The following is a 21,576-nucleotide window of genomic DNA, read 5'->3' on the forward strand; positions in this document are numbered from 1 at the left end:
CGGTATGATCTTGCGAAACAGCTGGTGCAAGTAAGGGACTATATCAGGGGGTGACACAGTCTCTGGGACTCCTCGGATCTTAATATTATTCCGCCTCGAGCGGTCCTCGAGGTCTGCGACTTTAAGATGCAGTTGGCGGATAGCTGTGGAATGTTCATCTTGAATATCAACCACAGTGTTATGGGAGCTAGTGGCAGCAGAGAGATGGTGCTCAATGTGATCTATGCGATCTTCCATGTCGTCTACTCTGTCCAGCAAATGGTTAATGGAGGATCTGAGCTCTTTCTGCATGTCTGTTTGTAATGAGAGCAGCATGGCTTTCAGTGTATGTTCAGAAGCAGGGCTGTCAGAGGTATTGTAAGCAGCCAGCGAGGAGTCAGAATCACCTAGTGCTGCTGTGGAACTACAGATGCCAGCGCCATGTTGCCGCTTCACCAGGGGAGGCTTAGAGGGAGAGTGTGCTGGGGAGATTGCTGCTCTCTTACCTCTGTCAGCCGGTGATATGGCGGGCAAGCGCTGCTGTTCCCCAGATTCCTCCATGTCAGAGAGGGGATCCTCTATGGATGCAGGGGCCGCCGAGGCCGCGGGTGTCTCCTGAGGCGTGTTGCTTTCATCCCGGTCGGCGCCATCTTGGGCCTGTACGCCGGCAGGCTTCATGTAGAAATCGGTAAGTTTCCTCGCTCCGTGGGCGGCGGTTCTGCCACGGTCATGTCCCCGGTGGTGCGGGGTGATCCCTGGAACTCCGTGGGATGGATTACGGTATCGGATGGCACTGGATGCTGATCGTAGCTGCGTGGATGTGTGGAGCTCTGCACTTATGCGGCCATTTCGGTCAGGCGCCAAGCCACGCCCCAAAGCAAAAACTTTTTATAGCAATAACTTGCATATAAGCCTTTAAAATTAGCAGTTTTGATTATTCACGTTCGTGTCCTATAGCCAAATTTTTTGCCTGTTCTGTATGTTCTGCTGCAAACCGATCAGGACTGTGTTTGGCTGATCCTTAATTATTAAGAAAAAATCCTGTTTTCTATTTTTCTATTTTTTTTTTTTTCATAGCATGTGACTGGGTATTCTTAGAGTTGCCACCTTTCCTTCATTGCAAACCCAAAGGAGAGTAGTAATGTGGTACACATAGCCTGCTGCAGCAAACAGTGAGTGTGGCCAAATTGCTCTTGCTGACATCATCGCCCTGCCCCCAGACAGCCATCCTTGGTTACTTGGGGAGCCACAGCCCCGTCCGAATAATGTGTGCGGGTTTCAGTCCGCCTGAAACCTGGACACATGATTCAAAACCTGAACTGTGCGCGTAAATCCCAGACAGGTGACAACCAAGACAAGACAACCCTACCCTATTCTTAGGAAATATAAAAATCAGAAGTTTGGTCACCAACCAAAACTCCCTAGAGAACAGGGGCAATTGGACTATCTCAGTACAAGTTAAACTAAGGTAGAGTCAAATGTATAAACACGTATATAGAAAAATATATAAAGTTTTATTAATACAAAATCAATAAAAGATAACACATAATCAGATACAGATTAAAAGCATGGTGACAATCCATGTATATCACCAGTATAATGGTCCCCAAGAGGGGAGGATCACAGTGGCATAGTTGGCCACGGAAAGCATCTCAACTAGTTTTGTGGTCTAATGCCGCTTCGTCAGGAGAAAATCTGCAATATGCAGTATTTTTCTATATACGTGTTTATACATTTGAATCTACCTTAGTTTAACTTGTACCAAGATAGTCCAATTGCCCCTGTTCTCTGGTGAGTTTTGGTTGGGGAGGAAACTTCCGATTTCTATATCTCTAAATTTCTGGATGCTGGTGCTACTGCCTACATTTCTCTTACCACTATTATTGTTATGGAGGCTACATTCATTTTCTATTCTTAGGAAATGTAATTTTATCCTTAGCTTCACCTATTCCTTTGACGAATAAGTTATATTACTTTAGAAAATCAGCCACCAAGAGTAAAAGCTGACAGCACTGTGTTTTTATTTACAGGGTTTGCGGTTAAAAATCTTAACAAGTGCAGAGATTAAGAAGCCAGTGAACTGTGCAGACATTCCTATCATTGAAACCATAGCTGACAGATCGGGACGCCCTGTTGTTTTTGGTAAGTTTGTTGTGTGAGGGAGGTGTGGTGACCATGGGGTTGGTGAGCTGGGTGTGTGGGAGATGTGGTGACCATGGGGGTTGGTGATATGGGTTTGAGGAAGGTGTGGTGACCATGGGGGTTGGGGAGCTAGGTATGAGAGAGAACTGGTGACCATAAGGGTTGGTGTAATGGGTGTGAGGGAGTTGTGGTGACCATGGGGGTTGGTGAGATGGGTGTGCGGGAGCTGTGGTAACCATGGGGATTGATGAGATGGTTGTGAGGGAGGTGTGGGGACCATGGAGTTTGGTGAGCTGTGTATGGGGGAGGTTTGGTGATCATGGGGGTTGGTGAGCTGAGGGAAGTGTGGCGACTATGGGGGTTGGTAAGATGGGTGTGTGGGAGATGTGGTGACCATGGGGGTTGGTGAGATGAGTGTGAGGTAGGTGTGGTGACCATGGGGGTTGGTGATCTGGGTATGGGGGGAGGTGGTGACCATGGGGGTTGGTGAGATGAGTGTGCAGGAGCTGTGGTCACCATGGGGGTTGGAGAGATGGGTGTGTGGGAGGTGTAGTGACCATTGGGGGTGATTGCAGTGCGGCCCCATTCATTAGAACTGTTTTGTCTGTGGGCCCTGGACCAGTATGGGGGATGTTGCTGAGTAGAGGGGAGGGAGACAAGTGAACCACTGTTTGCTGATCTTCCCTGGCTAGGAATAACAAATAAGTAATGTGTATTATGTCACCTTTGGTTTCTGCTGTCACTTCGGCAGCTGTGGCTAGGAAAAGAAACAAATAATGCATATGTTGTGGTCCACTAGACCCCTTATATCTCAATAAAATGTCACACAGAATCCCAACTAGTGATGGACGAACTTGCGACGGGACGTTTCGCGAACGCGAAACGCGAACGCGGCCGATAGTTCGCAAACCGTAACGTTCCCGGCAGGCCCCATTGACTTCAATGGGAGGCGAACTTTACAAACCTACAGGTCATATTTGCAGCCACAAAATAATTACTAGCTGTGCACACATAGTCCCACCACATGGCCAATGACATAACACATGTATGAGGTGAATCTGGGATCGACAACTACAAGCATTCTTTTTTTATATGTGAAATTCTGACAATTCAGGACTCAGGAGCGCATGAAGGCAATGGAGGAGAGGGAAGGTCAGGGTAGGCAAAGAAGAGGGTGCAGGAGATGATCACCAGCATCATGATATAGAGCACTGACATCAGCAGCGTGACATAAAGCACTGACATCAGCAGCGTGACATAAAGCACTGACACCAGCACCGTGATAGAGTGATCTGACACCAGCATCGTGATAGAGAGCACTGACATCAGCAGCGGGACATAAAGCACTGACACCAGCACCGTGATATACAGCACTGACACCTGCACCGTAAGCAGCCCCAGGAGGAAGTCAGCATAGCACAGGGATGGTGGGAGCCCCTCATAATTTGCACAGCAGAGGTACAGCCCCAGGAGGAAGTCGGCACAGCACAGGGATGGTGGGAGCCCCTCATAATAAGCAGCCCCAGGAGGATGTCAGCATAGCACAGGGATGGTGGGAGCCCCTCATAATGAGCAGCCCCAGGAGGAAGTCAGCATAGCACAGGGATGATGGGAGCCCCTCATAATGAGCATACACAGGGATGGTGGGAGCCCCTCATAATAAGCAGCCCCAGGAGGAAGTCAGCATAGCACAGGGATGGTGGGAGCCCCCTCATAATAAGCAACCCCAGGAGGAAGTCAGCACAGCACAGGGATGGCGAACTTTACAAACCTGCAGGTCCTATTTGCAGCCACAAAATAATTACTAGCTGTGCACACATAGTCCCACCACATGGCCAATGGCATAACACATGTATGAGGTGAATCTGGGATCGACAACTACAAGCATTCTTTTTTTATATGTGAAATTCTGAAAATTCAGGACTCATGAGTCAATGGAGGCGAGGGAAGGTCAGGGTAGGCTAAGAAGAGGGTGCAGGAGATGATCACCAGCACCGTGATATAGAGCACTGACACCAGCACCGTGATAGAGAGCACTGACATCAGCAGCGTGACATAAAGCACTGACACCAGCACCGTGATATACAGCACTGACACCTGCACCGTAAGCAGCCCCAGGAGAAAGTCAGCATAGCACAGGGATGGTGGGAGTCCCTCATAATGAGCATAGCACAAGGATGGTGGGAGCCCCTCATAATATGCACAGCAGAGGTACAGCATCAGGAGGAAGTCAGCACAGCACAGGGATGGTGGGAGCCCCTCATAATGAGCATAGCACAGGGATGGTGGGAGCCCCTCATAATATGCACAACAGAGGTACAGCCTCAGGGGGAAGTCAGCACAGCACAGGGGTGGTGGGAGCCCCTCATAATGAGCATAGCACAGGGATGGTGGGAGCCCCTTATAATATGCACAGCAGAGGTACAGCCTCAGGAGGAAGTCAGCACAGCACAGGGATGGTGGGAGCCCCTCATAATGAGCATAGCACAGGGATGGTGGGAGCCCCTCATAATAAGCAGCCCCATGAGGAAGTCAGCATATCACAGGGATGGTGGGAGCCCCTCATAATAAGCAGCCCCAGGAGGAAGTCAAGTATGTGCAAGTATTTTATACGTGTATTACACAACTACCGTATATACTCGAGTATAAGCCGAGATTTTCAGCCTCTTTTTTGAGGCTGAAAGTGCCCCCTCGGCTTATACTCGAGTCGCCGCTGTCTGACTGCTCGATCAGCGTATCGAGCAGACAGACGGCGGACATTAATTTTCAAAAGCCGCGCCTCCTTCTCCGCCTCCGCCTGTGATAGGCGGAACACTGAATTTCCCAGCAGTCAGTGTTCCGCCTATCACGGACATCCGCTCATTCTCATACTACGGACGAGTATGAGAGGATGTCTGTGATAGGCGGAACACAGGCTGCTGGGAAATTGAGTGTTCCGCCTATCACAGGCGGAGGCGGAATTTTGAATTGTAGAATGGCCGCCGAGAAGAGCGGCGATCCATCGGCACGGGACGGAGGAGGCACGGCACGGCACGGGACGGAGGAGACACGGGACGGAGGAGGCACGGCACGGGGGAGGCACGGCACGGGACGGAGGAGGCACGGCACGGGACGGAGGAGGCTCGGGACGACGGCGGCTCGGGACGGAGGCTTGGGACACAGGTAGGCTGGACACACACACAAGGCTGCACGGACACACACACACACACACACACACACACACACACACACACAGGGATGGATGGATGGATGGATGGATACACACACACACACACACACACACAGGGATGGATGGATGGATGGATGGATACACACACACACACACACACACACAGGGATGGATGGATGGATGGATACACACACAGGGATGGATGGATGGATGGACACACACACAGGGATGGATGGACGGACACACACACAGGGATGGACGGACACACAGGGATGGACAGCCATGTCTCACCCTCGGCTTATACACGAGTCAATAAGTTTTCCAGTTTTTTGGGGGTAAATTGGGGGCCTCGGCTTATACTCGGGTCGGCCTATACTCGAGTATATACGGTATATACTGCACACCAAATAGTACACCTATACCAGTCCTTAAGGACCTTTGTGGAACTAGTAGCTAGCGATTAGCAGACTGAACCACACTCTGCCAAAGGACTGCTACTCCCAAAGGACTGCTGCAGAATAGGGCAGCAGTAAGCAGTAGTGCACCTCAACCCTATATATTGTGGACCTATACCAGTCCTTAAGGATTAGCAGACTGTACCTCACTCAACCCTATAGACTGTACTACGCTATACCTTACCAGTCCTTAGAAGGACCTTTGTGGAACTAGTAGGTTATGATTAGCAGACTGTACCTCACTCAACCCTATATACTGTACTACGCTATACCATACCAGCCCTTAGAAGGAGCTTTGTGGGACTAGTAGCTAGTGATTAGCAGACTGTACCTCAGCCCCTATACTGATAAAGGACTGCTGCAGAATAGGGCAGCAGTCAGCAGTAGTGCACCTCAACCCTATATATTGTGGACCTATACCAGTCCTTAAGGATTAGCAGACTGTACCTCACTCAACCCTATATACTGTAGTACGCTATACCTTACCAGTCCTTATAAGGACCTTTGTGGAACTAGTAGGTTGTGATTAGCAGACTGTACCTCACTCAACCCTATATACTGTACTACGCTATACCATACCAGTCCTTAGAAGGACCTTTGTGGGGCTAGTAGGTTGTGATTAGCAGACTACCTCAGTCCCTATACTGATAAAGGACTGCTGCAGAATAGGGCAGCAGTCAGCAGTAGTGCACCTCAACCCTATATATTGTTGACCTATACCAGTCCTTAAGGATTAGCAGACTGTACCTCACTCAACCCTATAGACTGTACTACGCTATACCTTACCAGTCCTTGTAAGGACCGTTGTCAAACTAGTAGGTTGTGATTAGCAGACTGTACCTCACTCAACCCTATAGACTATACTACGCTATACCTTACCAGTCCTTATAAGGACCTTTGTGGACCTATACCAGTCCTTAAGGATTAGCAGACTGTACCTCACTCAACCCTATATACTGTACTACGCTATAAGTTACCAGTCCTTAGAAGGACCTTTGTGGAACTAGTAGGTTGTGATTAGCAGACTGTACCTCAGTCCCTATACTTATAAAGGACTGCTGCAGCATAAGGGTAGCAGCCAAGTATAATATTCTTTCTATATTTGGAAGAAAGAATATTATACGTGTGCAACCCTATTACCATACCAGTCCTGAAAAGGACCTTTGTGGACCTAATAGTAGCAGCTAATGATTAAACTGACTGTCCCTCACTGCTACACACAGCGTCCTGTCTGTCCCTCTGTACACTGACAAAACACAGGCTGCTGCAACAATAACTTGAATGGCTGTGCTCTCAAAGCTATATCCTGTACTACACCATACCAGTCCTGAAAAGGACTTTTGTGGACCTAATAGTGACAGCTAATGTTTAAACTGACTGTCCCTCTCTGCTACACACAGTGTCCTGTCTGTCCCTATCTGCACTGACAAAAGACAATCTGCTGCAACAATGACTTGAATAGCAGTGCCTCAAACCTATATCCTGAACTACACCTATACCATACCAGTCCGTAAAAGGAATTTTGTGGTCCTAATAGCTAGCGATTTGGGTCACTGCAGTCTCTCCCTGCTCCACACGGCAACCTCTCCCTATAGTGACAGTAGAAAGAATGTAAAATGGTCGCCGGATCGGGTCTATTTATAAGTTAGGGGGAATGTCCAATTGTCCATGTGCTGTAATGTCTCAATTGGCTGTCCTGTACCCCATGATGGATGTGTCATCATAGGTCAAAGTTCTTTTACACAGTAAACACGTGGGTCCACCGGGCGAACAGCGGCAATAGTCCACCGATCGGGCGAATCGCAAACAGCCGAAGTTCGCCACGAACGACCGCCGGGCGAACAGTTCGGCCCTCCCTAATCCCAACACATAGGGGAATTTGGTCTCATATGTGATAACAAGAAGGTTAAGTGAAAAAAAGTTTATAGAAATTCGTTACACCTATGTGTAACTTGTAGCTCCAATACATGGTTTCTGTAGGAGGGGCTGAGATCTCCCTCTGACGTCAGTCGGGGAGATCACATGGCCGCTAAGCCCCTCCCGCAAAAGCCCTGTCTCGGAGATGTAAAGTGGCCGTGAGTCATGTGACCTACCTAAAGATAGCTCTAAATAGGTATTTACAAGCCTCGTTTTTAGAAAAGACATATAGAGTGTGGTATGCCTGAGTATCATAGAGGGGCTGGCAGTGACAATTGTAAGTTTTTGATTTCTACTAATAGCAGAGGGGGGGTGGCGGAGACAGAGACACACAACACGGAGCTGACAGGCAGGCAGGGAGGGGGTGAGGGGAGAGCTGAGAGCAGGCTGCGGATGATGCAGGGAGGTACTCTGACCACGGTGGACAGGGCTTAGCCCTGATTACCGTGGTCAGCGCAGAGAGGAGAATATAGGAAGTGGCAGGATCAGGGAGGTTTTTACAGTTTAGAGAGGGGCAGGTTACACAGCACAAGCACTGTGCTGTTTAATCTGCTTTAAGGGACCATGATATCTATTTTTTGGGGGGGTTAACAAACACTTTAAGTGGTGTGTGCCCAACTTTTTCTATTTTACTATGTGATGGTGGCAATCCGAGGAGGGCACCCACTACTAGACATATGAAATTAATTTAGTTACAAATACATTTTTTAAAGAATTTCAACAAATTTGTTACTTCGGTAACATCTGAATGCATGAAAACCCGAATTTTCCGAATATTCGTAAATTTGAAAATTCAAAAAATGTGTACATTTTTAAATTGAAATATTCAGAAATTCGGAAATTCAAAAACTCGAAAATCGGAAATAATAACTAACTAATAAATTATAGGTATTGGAATTTCCTTTCAAATTTGGCTGTTAGTGAACATAAGGAATACAAATTTGTTTAGGTTACGAAACATCAGAAATAACGAATGCCGCATATAAACGAATGGAACGTAACGTATGAATTATAATAAATAACGATTATTATAATAATAATAATAATAATAATAATAAAAACGTTTCTTTATTATTATTAATTAACAATTCCTTCTGTTTCATTTGTTTAGATAAGGCATTCGTTATTTCAGATAATTCATAACTTCGGATAAGTTCGTATTCGGGAATCGTTATGTTCACTTAAGCCTCATACACACGGTCGGACTTGTACAAACTTTTCCGTGGACTTTTGTACAAAGGGCGTGGTCCACAAGTTTGTATTGCATACACACGGTCGGACTTTTTGACAACAAACACGAACGTGGTGACGTCACAACGTACGGACGCCACATCAAAAGAGGACGTTCAGTGACTCCAGCGCCACCTTTGGTCAACTTCTGTATTGTAGTCTGATCGTTTGCATAGGTTCTGAGCATGCGTGTTTGTACCTTGTACAAAAGTCCGATGCTTTTGCGTACACACGGTCGGACTTTGCTCCATCGGACTTTTGTTGCCAGAAAGTTTGTCCGTTCGCACAGCCAACAAAAGTCAGATGAAAACAGAAAAAGTTTGTCCGATGGAGCGTACACACAGTCGGATGTTGCTCCAAAACAGCTAATTTGCATGTTTGTTGTCAAAAAGTCCGACCGTGTGTACGGGCCTTAACAGATAAATTTGAAGGAAATTCCAATACCTATGATTTAATAGTTAGTTATTATTAGTTATTATTTCAAATTTTCGGATTTCATTCTTTTGAATTTCCGGATTTTCTTTCTTATTTTTGAATTCACAAATTTTAGAATTTACGGATTTTGATTTTCAATTTTAGAATTTATGAATTTCAATCATAACGAATGAACTGAAAAAGGAAAAAAATGAATTAAACAAAAACAAACACATTTTTCGGCAATGCACATGTCTACCCAGTATGGAGATCTGAATATATGGATTGCGGTCCCACCTGGAGCGCCGTTACCTTTTCTTTGAGCTGCATCAATGCCTTGATGGCACAGGGCTGTTCTGGTGACTAAAGGGGGACCTACTCAATATTAGGGGAGTGATTATAATGTTATGGCTGATCGATGTAGATAAGACCAGAAAAGGGGACAACTGGGAAGGAAAAGACAAAAGGATTAGGTTTCCTAAAAGAGAGACTTCCTTACCAAATGCTGGCAGGTGAGAGATATGTGTTTGATTGTGTAAGCATGTGTGTATTTCCTTTTTAGCTAGTAGGCCAGTAGATGAACCAACAACCACCTTGACAGAAGGTAGAGGAGCAAAAAAAGAAGAGGAAAGAGTACGAAGTTATTTTCCCGAGACCTTCCTTTTTGGAGTTCTAGCAGTGGAGTAAGTAAAACTCGGAATTTTAGTATTAATAACAATCAAGACAGGTAGTACCCAACAATAAGGTATTTAAATAAAAAAACAGCACAGGGCTGTATCAGCAAAGGAACATCTACAATTAAAGACACCAACACACACCTTCCAGACTGACTTGCTTTAATCCATTTATTAACAAAAAATGCACATTAGAAATTAGAACAATTCCATACATAACTGGTTTTATTTTGTTCCATTTTATCTATCCACTAGGCTACTTTCTAGAGAGTAGACATGTGCAATTTGTTTTTTTATCGAAAATTCGTAAATTTCATAAACATCTGAATTATATGAAAACCTGTTTAACTTTTTTTTCTTGAATATTCGTAAAATTAGAAAATTTGTAAAATTCCTAAAATTCGTAAGATTTGTAAAATTAGAAAATGAGAAAATCTGAAGTAATAACTATTAAATTTATAGGTATTGGAATTTCCTTTTCAAATTTGGCTGTTAGTGAACGTAACAACTACAAATTTATCCAAAGTTATGAATTATCCCAATTAACGAATGCTTTATCTAAACGAATGGAATGTAACAAGGTAATAATAATAAATAACAATAAAAACGTTTTTATTATTATTATTTACTATTAATTTGTTCCGTTCAATTTGTTTAGATGCGGCATTCATTATTTTGGATAATTTGTAACCTCGGATAAATTTGTATTCGTTACATTCACTAACAGCCAAATTTGAAAGGAAATTCCAATTCCAATAATTTAATAGTTAGTTATTAGTTATTTCGAATTTTTGGATTTTCGCTCTTTGGAATTTTTGGATTTTCTTTCTTATTTTCGGATTTTCAATTTATGAATTTACTAATTTTCAAAATTGACGAATTTACAAATTTACGAATTGCAATCATAACGAAGGATTAAAAAATAAAAAGATGACAAGAAAATGAAAATGAACACATTTTTCGGCAGTGCACATGTCAACTATAGAGCTCATTGGTGTCTAGTAATTTTTTCCCTATGTTTAAAACACATCTGACTTTTATGCCCTGTTATGTGCCTCATTTCCTTCCTTTGATCAGGTATACATACTCCAAACAAGAAGTAATCCACTTACAATAAACCAACTGCCTGGTGTAAATTTACATGCAGGTATGTAGGTGGGGTGCAGCATGGTGTGGCGGCAATAATTCACACAGGTGCAATAATAAACTTACACTGATGCAATGCAGCAACCGTTCACAACAATCTGGGTGGGAAAACTGCCCAATCAGGTGCACTCACAGTTACAGCAACGTGGACTGCGTGGTTTCCAGACAGAATTACAGTAGAGAAGGGAAGAATGCAGCCTGGCCATTTTGTGCCCAATCGGGAAGATGTTCAGAACAAATGCTACCCCGCACTTACCCTTCTCATCAGGAACCTTTCCCCACTGCTAGTACTGTCCCTAACAGACAGGGTACCTTTTCCTGCACTACCCACCCCTATAAAGCACACCAAACCTGTGAGCCAATGCCTTAAATAGGATCTACCTGACCCAAGATGGCTGCCAAAGTCACATGGGGCAACAGCATCCCTCAGTAACCCAGGACAGTGATTCTCAACCTCAATCCTCAAGTACCCTCAACGGTCCATGTTTTCAGGTTTTCCTTTACTTTGCGTGGCTGCTTTAAATCAATATCAATGACATGATATTGATAAGAGCTATTTTATCTAAGGGAAGTTCCCAAAACATGGCCTGTTGAGGGTACTTGTGGACTGAGGTTGAGAGCCACTGACCCAGGAAACCATGGAGAAACCAGATTCCTCCTGACTTCCTCTCCAGCTGCAGAGCCACTATGGTTGAGTGCCACCTGCAGTGGAGAAAATAAACTACACCTGCTTACGCATGGAACCCCTTGTACCTCAACAACCGCCAAATAGATTCAAACCAAGTGAACAAAAATGACAGTAGAAAAATAAAAAGGAAGAAGAATCTGGCTACATAAATTGTTTTTTTTTTGTTCATATGCTTTCATAAATAAGGGCCATTTTGATGCAATCCCCTACCCAAGCAATACAACAACAAGACTTTATATCACAGGAGAAGATTCAGTTTGCAATAACTCTTGACCGGCAATCAAAATGTAACTTTTATCAGATAATTGTGGTCAGGGCAATGAAGTTTAATTCATGACTGGTCACTATGGACTAGAACACAACTGTGTAGGATGAAACATGAGTATGAACTACGAGTGAATAGAGAGTTATGAAGAGGATCTGACAATAAAACATAATGGGTGATAGAATGGTTGGAGCTTGGATTTCCTTTGGAGACATCCTCATACCAAGCACTTATAAAAAGTCTAGGGGGATTCCATCTTCTTAGATTTCAAAAAGTATCTGTAAGTTTGTAGGCTTAACTAAAAAACAATAATGCTCTCATGCTCAAAAAAGTAAATCCTGTGGCTGGTGACACTGTATGCTGGTGCTGGTTGGAATGCAAGGCTCGTCAGGCTCAACAAAAACTACAAGAAAATGGCGCCCAGCAGACTGTAAAGCTAAAATAGTAAAAGATGATGAAAATTGGTTTCAGCTTGGTTCTCCACCCACAGAACCCCCCCATGCATTTTGCCTAGGTGGGGCTTATACATAGAGGCCTCAATGTTTAAGCCCCATATGGGTGAAATGCTTTGAGAGTTCTCTTATGGGTGGAGAACAAAGCTTAAGCCAATTCTGATTATCCTGAGTGTGGCTTATGCTTGCAGTCCATGTACGTTTGTATTTTTGACTTATCTGTTTACTTCAAGCTGATAACACAAACACATGATCATATAGATCGTATATGATGATTTCTATGCTTTTTAGGACGGGTGGCAGTGCTGAACTCCATACGAAGGCTCCAGACACTATCACAGACTGGAATGGGGGAGCCATATGTTTGGGTCCCACTGGATTTGGCCTGTCTTCACCTACCTCACTTCGAGTCTTCAAACCATTCTTTGTGGATGTCACCTTCCCATACTCTGTAGTGCGGGGAGAAATATTTACCTTAAAAGCTTCTACATTTAACTACATGAAGAACCCTATGAAGGTAAATAAAAATGAGAAAACAAATGTCATATTGTGAAAAATATACTTTCCCCTTACTTGGGTTGTTGTCTACTAGTAATAATGTGTGAAAGAGGTTTTTAATTTTTTTTTATTTATTTAACTGTTTGTCCGATCCATGATGACTAAAAAAAGTTTCCACTTTTACATTTCATACCTTGATCCCACTATAACCAAACCTGTAGATTTTTCCTGCATGGAAGTGGGTGGACAGTTCAAGTGACTCTTGTTTCTATTACATAGTTACATAGTAGGTGAGGTTGAAAAAAGACACAAGTCTAGCAAGTACAACTTGTGTGTGTGCTTTTATGTTAGTATTACAGTGTTGCTGTCATTCAGGTGCCTATCTAATAGTTTTTTAAAATTATCAATGCCCCCCGCTGAGATCACCACCTATGGAAGGGAATTCCACATCCCTAAGGCTATTACCGTAAAGGACTCTCTATGCAGTTTAAGGTTAACCCTATTTTCTTCTAATTTTAATGAATAGTCTTGTGTCTTATTAAATTCCCTTTCATTGAAAAGTTTTATCCCTAGTGTGGAGTCACCAGTACAGTATCTGAAGATTGAAATCATATCCCCTCTCAAGCGTCTCTTCTCCAGCGAGAATAAGTTCAGTGCTCGCAATCTATCCTCATAACTAATATCCTCCAGACCCTTTATTATCTTATTTGCCCTTCTTTGGACTCCCTCCAGCTCCAGTACATCCTTTCTGAGGATGGGTGTCCAGAACTGGATGGCATATTTCAGGTGCAGCCGTACCAGAGTATTGTAGAGTGGGAGAATTATTCCAAGAGTTTAGCAGGAAAAATAACCAGTTGATCGTATGTTTTTTGTTTATTTTTTTCTTACAAATCAGCAATGTATCCATAATGCTGTTGTGATGATGCATTTAGCTATAGAAAACATAATTCTATAGGCTAATGTTTGTAGCATGAAAGCAGCACTGACCAGGGTATGACCTGGGATTGGGCTGTTTCAGTACCAGAAGTTTGATTGTATCCCCAGTGGAGCAAATTCTGAGCAATTCTCTTATGTCTAAAGAAAAGAAAATTATTTTTTGGCTTCAAAAGTTATGATTTATGAGAGGATGAGCAAGACTTGATGAAACCCAACAGAGAAATATTTTTTGTATTGTGTGCAGATAGCCATCACAGTGTGGTATGATGAGACCGAGAGACAGGGATTATAGGGATTAGAGTTCATCTGAGGTCTAATAGTAGTTATAATGCTGTCAAATTTCTGATGAAAGGCTGATAATCCATACTTTGGAAATCTGAGTCTAGAGCTACCCCTTGTAGGAACTACTGGTAATAGCTGGCTCTTCTCAAGTAGTACAGAGGCTTTTTATCTCCACAAGTACCAGTCCACTTACACAAACTCTATTGAGGAGGGCACAGGGAAAAGGCCAGTACTCTGAGACCCTATGAAAGCTTTCTCAGTTCCTAGCTACCTCTGGCACTTACATCCCAAAAGCACACAACAACCATGCATCACAATTCAGGGTCATTACTCATAAGTCTCCAGGACAACTGCACACCCTCTAGCTTCCTTCGGACATGATCCAGTGAGGAAACAATCATTCTCCTGAACCTTTACAGTGAAATCCCCCAACCAGTTCCTTCAGAAAGATCACTCCATTTCCTTAGCTCTGCCACAGCTGAGGCCTCCAATATCAGCATCTCAGTTCATAGATTGCTTCCTGGGGCAGTAGCCCCAGAGGCGTTGTAACCAGTGGTGGCTGGTAAGGTTTTAGGATGGGGGCACCAGACAACACCCTTCCTTTTTGAACCCTCCTACTCCTCATAAGCCCCACCCCTTATATAATCCACTCACTCCATCCCCTGTATTCCACTTGGTTCCATCTATATTGTCAGGAGTATACAGCTCAGAATCACAGGACAGAGTATACAGCTCAGAATCACAGGACAGAGTATACAGCCCCAGAATCACAGGACAGAGTATACAGCCCCAGAATCACAGGACAGAGTATATAGCTCAGCCTCACAGATTAGTTTATGCAGGTATACATCATCTGTCCTGTATACAGCTAGTCAGGGGAGGACTGACAACTCATGGGGCCCCTGAGCAATAGAAGATCATGGGGACCCCTTTGTCCCCACCCACACTCAAGTCACACCCACACAAAGTAAAATAACTGGAACCAATCTTTTGTGGATCTCACTGCAGCAGCTGAAAGCTGACATCTCCTGTTATAGCTGCTGCAGCGAGAGCCACAAAAGATTGGTTCCATTTTCTTCCCCCACCTGCTGCACTGGCCATCTGCTCTAGTCACACACCATGCCACTGTTGGGAGGAGGGGTTGGGACTGCAAGGGTCCACCATGCACCTGGGGCCGAAAGAAATGAAAGAAGTAATGTGGCATGCTTTAGCGTTCTGCAGCGAAAATGGGTGTGGTCAGATTGCAATAACAAATGGGAGGGGCTTATGGGGCACAGTTAAACAAAGCTCAGGCTCACCTGCACCTGTAAATGTGCTTTGATTGCTGTGCCATAAGCAAGAGTCCCACAGGCATAAACCTCAGCCAGGCATGCACATCGGCTCCCGAGTGACGCAGCGGGCGGAAAGCCACGGGCGTCATATGACAGCCACCCAGGATGAGAGAGCTACCTTGCGGCTGTCATTTGACTATACGCGGGATGTGAAGAGGTTAAGGAGGTAAATATTCCGAAGCTGAAGTGGTAAACAGGGACTTGGACATTGACATACACAGTAGTGAATGAAGAAAAGAGACTGGTGTCGATGTCAGGGACTGTCGCTCTATCTATCAGGATCCCTGTGTACTTATGAGAAACCATGAATCCAACTGAGACATAAGTCCAGTTGAAGCTCACTTGTTTAAAAATAATAATAATTTGAAAAAATAGGTAAACAGAGTAAACATAGCCAGAATTCAGGAACTGGAACGGATAGTCAGACAAGCCAAAAAATCAGGGAGCCAGAGATGAGCGTATCCAGCAAGCAGGATCTGGAGCCAGAAGAAATGTCAGCCAGGCAAGTCTTCAATAGGAACACAGGAGATTGTCTCTAGAGATGGGACCAAGGCAAAGGCAGAGATTATCTGGGCTGGATGGCTTAAGTAGGCAGGACCGACGAGCAGGATATCATCAACAGATGAGTCATTGTGAAGAGATAGGAGCTGGCACTTAGCCGACAGCTAAGCGGCCAGCCCAGAGGAGGAAGGGCTGAGCCCAGCTCGGACAGTACTGTGACATACTGTGTATACAGTGGGGAAGGGGTCTCTCAGCATGCAGCCAGTGTTCTCCCATGTCTCAGTGTAGCACCCACACAGGCAGTAGACATGTACAAACCCACATTGCCGGGTGAACAAACCCCCACAGGCTCATCTATCCATCGCACATCTCTATAGACACAGTGCACTTGTTCCCCAATCCCCAACTCTGACAATCATATCTATCTTCTGTGGAGAGGGCAAAGGCTGGCTGTTCCCCCCTTCCACACACACACTCACTTTGTGATTGGGACAGGGACATCCATCTCTGCTGTGCACTGTCTGAGTGGAGACTGAATGACTGAGAGAGCAGGGAAGTGTGTACAGAGTGGAGGGGAAGATCGCGGCTGTCTAAACAGGCAGTGTCAGTCAGGAGAGAGAGACTGAGTCCCGGTACACCTAAATCAGCCTTACCATGCCTGTAATTATGTTGCTCAGTTAGCTCAGGTCTTACTAATCGACCACTCATTGGAAATTCAGTCAGACAGGCCACAGCACAGTGAGTCTGGAAACCGGAAGCAGTGCCACAAAAAGCACCTCCCACCATCCGGTCCCCGCCAATTAAAACATAGGAAAGGAGACCAGGGACAAATAAGTGTAGAGTGAGAGTGTTTTCAGATGCATCAATTCCACCCTGAACACTCCCTAAACATGGGCAAATCAGCTTCCCAGCTTGCAATCAGCTGATTTCAGGCTGGGAAGCTTACCATAGACTGTTGTGTGTCCGGCGCCTGGATATTCTTAAAGTGACCTTTTTTTCTGAATAACTTGGGGGGGGGGGATTGGAGCATGTGTGGACCGTATGGATGGGCCACCAATGTTTGGAACCCTCCCTGGAAAGGAAAGAACAATCTCTCAAAGGCTCCAAACTATTTATCATCTCACCCTTTCAAGGTTTGGCTAGGGCATGATAAATATTCAGGCTGGTTATTTGAATCTCCCTGCCTTATATTCCAGAAGCTTCTTGCAGAAGCAGGAGGAAGCAATCAAACTCCCAGCCTGTGAAACCCTAAATAGACCAGAACAAACGATCGCTGCTCCCTTGTCTGCAAAAGGAGCCTAAAACGAAAAGAAGGCTAGCATCCTATGCTAGGGAGGTACTACACAAGGAATAAAATGTATACTTAAAGCATAAGGTTATAAAGTCAAAAAGTGACTTTAGGCGTAATGGTCCCCCTTTCCATAGCTTCCCAAAATCCTACAGTTGTATCTGGTCTCCTTTAGTGAGCTCCATCTGGATCTGACCTGAAGATGCTACACACTAATTTTCCCATGTTTTCCACAGCCAAGGAAGTTTTTTGTGTTATTCAGAGGCACAGATTGGCTGTCCTTTGCCCAGGCAGAACCAGTGTTGTGCCATATCAGGCATCAGCTAAGTTTTGGAAGGAACATCCTCCAAAAAAAAATTTAGGGATTAAAACTGTTTGTGGTGCAAACAGAAGAACTAGTGAACCATCCTAACGTAAGTTTTTGACATGCTCTGCTTTAATACTATATCTCAATGCTTTAATGAAAGGTGTCTACAACAGTAGCTTATATTTTTTGACGCAACATGGTTCATTGAGAACAAGTGCCAAGCCTGCTATAAAAAATAAGTGTTTTTTTTTTGTTTTCAGATTCAGACCACACTGAGCATCAGCAGTGACTTAGAGGAAATGCCATGTGAAGAATGTCACCACAGCAGCTGTATAGGAGCAGATGAGAGTGAAACCTTCTCCTGGAAATTAAAAGCCAACGTTTTGGGTAAGATGTCATCCTAAAGATTATGGGTAGGAATAGGTAAAAGTGCTAAGAGTCTCTCTTCTGGCTCATTGGCCATCATGGCATTTATAGTAAAACATCTGAAATTCTCAGTTAACACATTTTATTTTATATAGCTAAATTCAATAAGAATGTGCTAAGTGTAAAAATTGACTCTTCGGACCAATGACTCATTACAGGTGATGAGCTGAGGGGTTTCCTTGCTATGTTCACTCAATGCACTTTGTGGGTCTCACTATGCAACATTGAGACTCCCTCATCTCTGTATCTCTGCTGAGTGCTTTGCAGTGCACCTTCCAAAAAGGTTCCAATCCCTTCACCACTGAAATGCTCTTATGTTGATATTTTAAGTGTTTGCTGTAGGTTACTATACAGTAGAGTAAAACATTGGGTTGCGAGCATAATTATTTCCAGAAACATGCCTGTAATCCAAAGCACTCATACTGTATATCAAAGCGAATTTCCCCATAATAAATAATGTAAACTCAAATGATTAATTCCACGACTATTCATAAGCTCTTCCGTTTATAGTCCATATAAAAAGATTATAGCAATGTGATCAGGTTGTGTAACCATAAAATGTCCATCCACAAGGGGATTAGAAGCAAAATCAAAGCAAAAGAGTATAAAAGAGAACAGAGGTGCCTCTAAGTGTAGCAATATGGTTACATTATTGCAGGTACAACATTTAGCAACTCATATGGTGGATGATTAAAACAGTCACATCTAAGTATGCAGCCATCCGGGGTAAAGCTGTTCACATGGACCATCTTCCGCAATCGTGATCGGGAAGACTACCCTGCAGTAGAGCGATCTGAAAGTGAGGCTTGAAATGCTTGTGGAGCGCAGCGAGGAAGGGATGACGTTGATGGCAGTGAGGAGGACGGTCTATGTGGACATCTTTACCCCGGATACCTGCATACATAGATGTGCTTGTTTTATTCATCAACCATGTGAGTTGAAATTTTTCAAATAATTGCTAAATGTTGTACCTTCATCAAATGTAACCCTATTGCTACACTTAGAGTCGCCTCTCTTCTCTTTTATACTCCGCTGCGATGTGACGTAGTTGAACTTGATGGACATGTGTCTTTTTTTTCAACCTGACTAACTATGTAACTATGTAACATCGCTTGTTTATCAAGTATAAAAAAAAATTTTGCTTGTCTTGCAAAACACTCTCAAACCAAGTTACACTCAATCCAAGGTTTTGCTGTATATGCTTGTTCTTCTCTTTTAATTAGTATTATGAGCCTAACCTGTTTGGGGCTTATTAAAGCAGACTTAGTTCTTAAAGCAGACCCCCTCCCACCAAATAAAATGCTAGTTTAGAGAGAAAAAAATAAGTATTAAACCAAACTCAAGCCCTACGTTCAGTTTTACATAGTTGTATTTGTTTCTTCCGATCACTGCCCACTGTAAGCTTCTTATATAGAGAGGCCCGCAGTGGATGGACTGAAAGGGAAGTAAGGAAGGGCCGGACATGACAGGGTGGATAAGGTCTAAGGGGTTAAGGTGCAGAGAGAGAGGCTATGGGGGAGGAGCAAGTGGAGAATGTAATGGAAGGGGAGGAGCGCTTTAAAAGGAGGAAGGGGCGGAGCAACGGGCAGTGCGAAGGAAGGGACAGCGAGAGGAGGCAGTTTTACACCACTGCTCCTCGGTGATGGCGGACTTTGCAACACTCCTGGCGGGGCTGAGGCGACGGACGGACGGACGGACGGACGGAGGAACGAGGGCCGGACGGGCTGAAGGAGCATCTCGGGTGGCTGGCGGTTGCGGCGGGACCGGACTACAGGAGGGGTGAGAGTCTGCAGCGCACGTGGCGGTCGCGGCCTTCGGCGCTCTTTTGGCCTGGGCCTGCTACTCGGCCACCTCGTTTAGTGCGGAGCCCTGGGGACGACCGATCGCTCCCCCCGGCGAGGGGGACTCGGGTGGACTTTGCGGGCCTCGGGCGGTCATCACGCCGCCGGCCTGTGTCGGGGGGCGGGGCGGGCATGCCACGAGGCGGGGGAGCTTCCTTGTAGAATGAGGGGGGGGGGGGACTCTGCAGCGGGGCCCTGTTCTTGCCTGGGCCTGCTACTCGGCCACCTCGTTTAGTGCGGAGGGGGGTGGGGCGGGCATGCCACGAGGCGGGGGAGCTTCTTGGGAGAATGAGGGTGGGGGGAGGGGGGGGGGACTCTGCAGCGGGGCCCAGTTCGGCAGGAGGGATGGCTGCTCGGGCTGGCTCTACCGGGGATCAGGGGGACAGCACTTCAGCCTGGTCAGGAGCGGGGATCACCTGCAGGCTGCTCCAAACAGAAGGCCAGCAGTGGCGCCCGGGTGTCTGCTTCCCCAGGGGCTGGCAGGTCTGGTCCGCATCGCCAGTCTGCCGAGGTGGTCTTGGCCGGAGGGGTGGCGGCACCACTGCGGGTTGTGGCATCGGCCTCCGGGGTCTCTTCCCCCGGGGGGCTTACACCCCCCGCCTACCTGGGGACAGGATGATCGGTCCGAAGGAGAGATTCCGGATGATGAGGTACCAGATCCAGCAGGGGATGTCACCAGTCCGGCTGTGGGGGGCGTTCCTGGACAAGCCAGGTGAGTCACAAGATGCTTTCTTATAGTCTGCGGCATTGCGGGGTACAGGCAGGCGCGGGGAGGACAGCGGTGCATGTGGGGCGGGCCTCAGCGTGGGGGGGTTCAGGCGGCGGGACTGGGCAGCGAGGGTGCTGAACCTGCCGCACGGTTGCCAGGTTTTGCGGGATGGGCTGCGGGCCTTGGTGGGGAGGTTTGACTGGGGGCTGGCGCGGCCGCCGCCGGCGGCCCCGTGGGGGGCTCCCCTGGCTGGGGTGCTTGGGGGGGTTCCTGGGGGCATGGGGGGTACACCGCCATTGGCACCTTCTGTGCCGACTCCAGTGGGGGAGGGGCGGTGGGTGCACCAGTGGTGGACGCGACCATGTTAAAATATAGAATTAAACGAACAAACGGCAGCGGCGGTACGGTCGAACATCGTTCGGGTCGCCGACGCGGCGTGGTGGGTGGTGTACAGGTGGTTCGTGGGGCCGCTGGGGGCCCACTGGCCGCAGGAGGTGCGGGTAAGGCTCGGGAAAGGGGAGTAAGGGGAGACTTTCTCGCCTCTCCCATTTGGTGCAGTTTAGAGTGGATGGGGTCAGGCCCGATGATTCCCCGCAGGAGGATGAGGACGAGCGGTGGTTTTCTACCGCGCAATTTCCTAATTGGTTACGGGCGTTTGCCATTTTGGCGAGCGGAGCCCCGAGCATGGCTTGGCGCTGTTCTGTTCTATGGCTCGATCGGGACGGCCCATAGGGTGTATGGGGGGGGGTGGTGGCCCCGGTATGTCGGGCAATTCCGGCCGCACATAGCAGTGCGGCCGGCGTTGCGCCGGGACCGCTAGGACATCAGCTTCTGGATGAGGCTTATGTCGTAGGCGCGGCCCCGCCTGTTTCCTCGCGGGGGGACCGGGTGTGTGCCTACCTCTGGGCTGCCGGCCGGAAAGGAAT

The 21,576-nt window shown here is 46.2% G+C and overlaps 1 protein-coding gene across 2 annotated transcripts in view; it reads left to right on the forward strand.

Annotated features, from left to right (window-relative positions):
* LOC143930918 (alpha-2-macroglobulin-like) overlaps positions 1-21,576 on the forward strand; it is a 177,152-nt gene that overhangs the window by 72,521 nt on the left and 83,055 nt on the right. For both annotated transcript variants that reach the window (XM_077455604.1, XM_077455605.1), the window contains exons 17-20: positions 2,010-2,121; positions 9,869-9,989; positions 12,823-13,048; positions 17,935-18,061. In XM_077455604.1, coding sequence (XP_077311730.1) covers positions 2,010-2,121; positions 9,869-9,989; positions 12,823-13,048; positions 17,935-18,061 — 586 coding nt within the window. The remainder of the gene's footprint in view (positions 1-2,009; positions 2,122-9,868; positions 9,990-12,822; positions 13,049-17,934; positions 18,062-21,576) is intronic.

This window comes from Lithobates pipiens, unplaced genomic scaffold, assembly GCF_037356315.1.
Source record: "Lithobates pipiens isolate NorthernLeopardFrog02 unplaced genomic scaffold, aLitPip1_a1.2 Scaffold_25, whole genome shotgun sequence".
Lineage (NCBI taxonomy): Eukaryota > Metazoa > Chordata > Amphibia > Anura > Ranidae > Lithobates > Lithobates pipiens.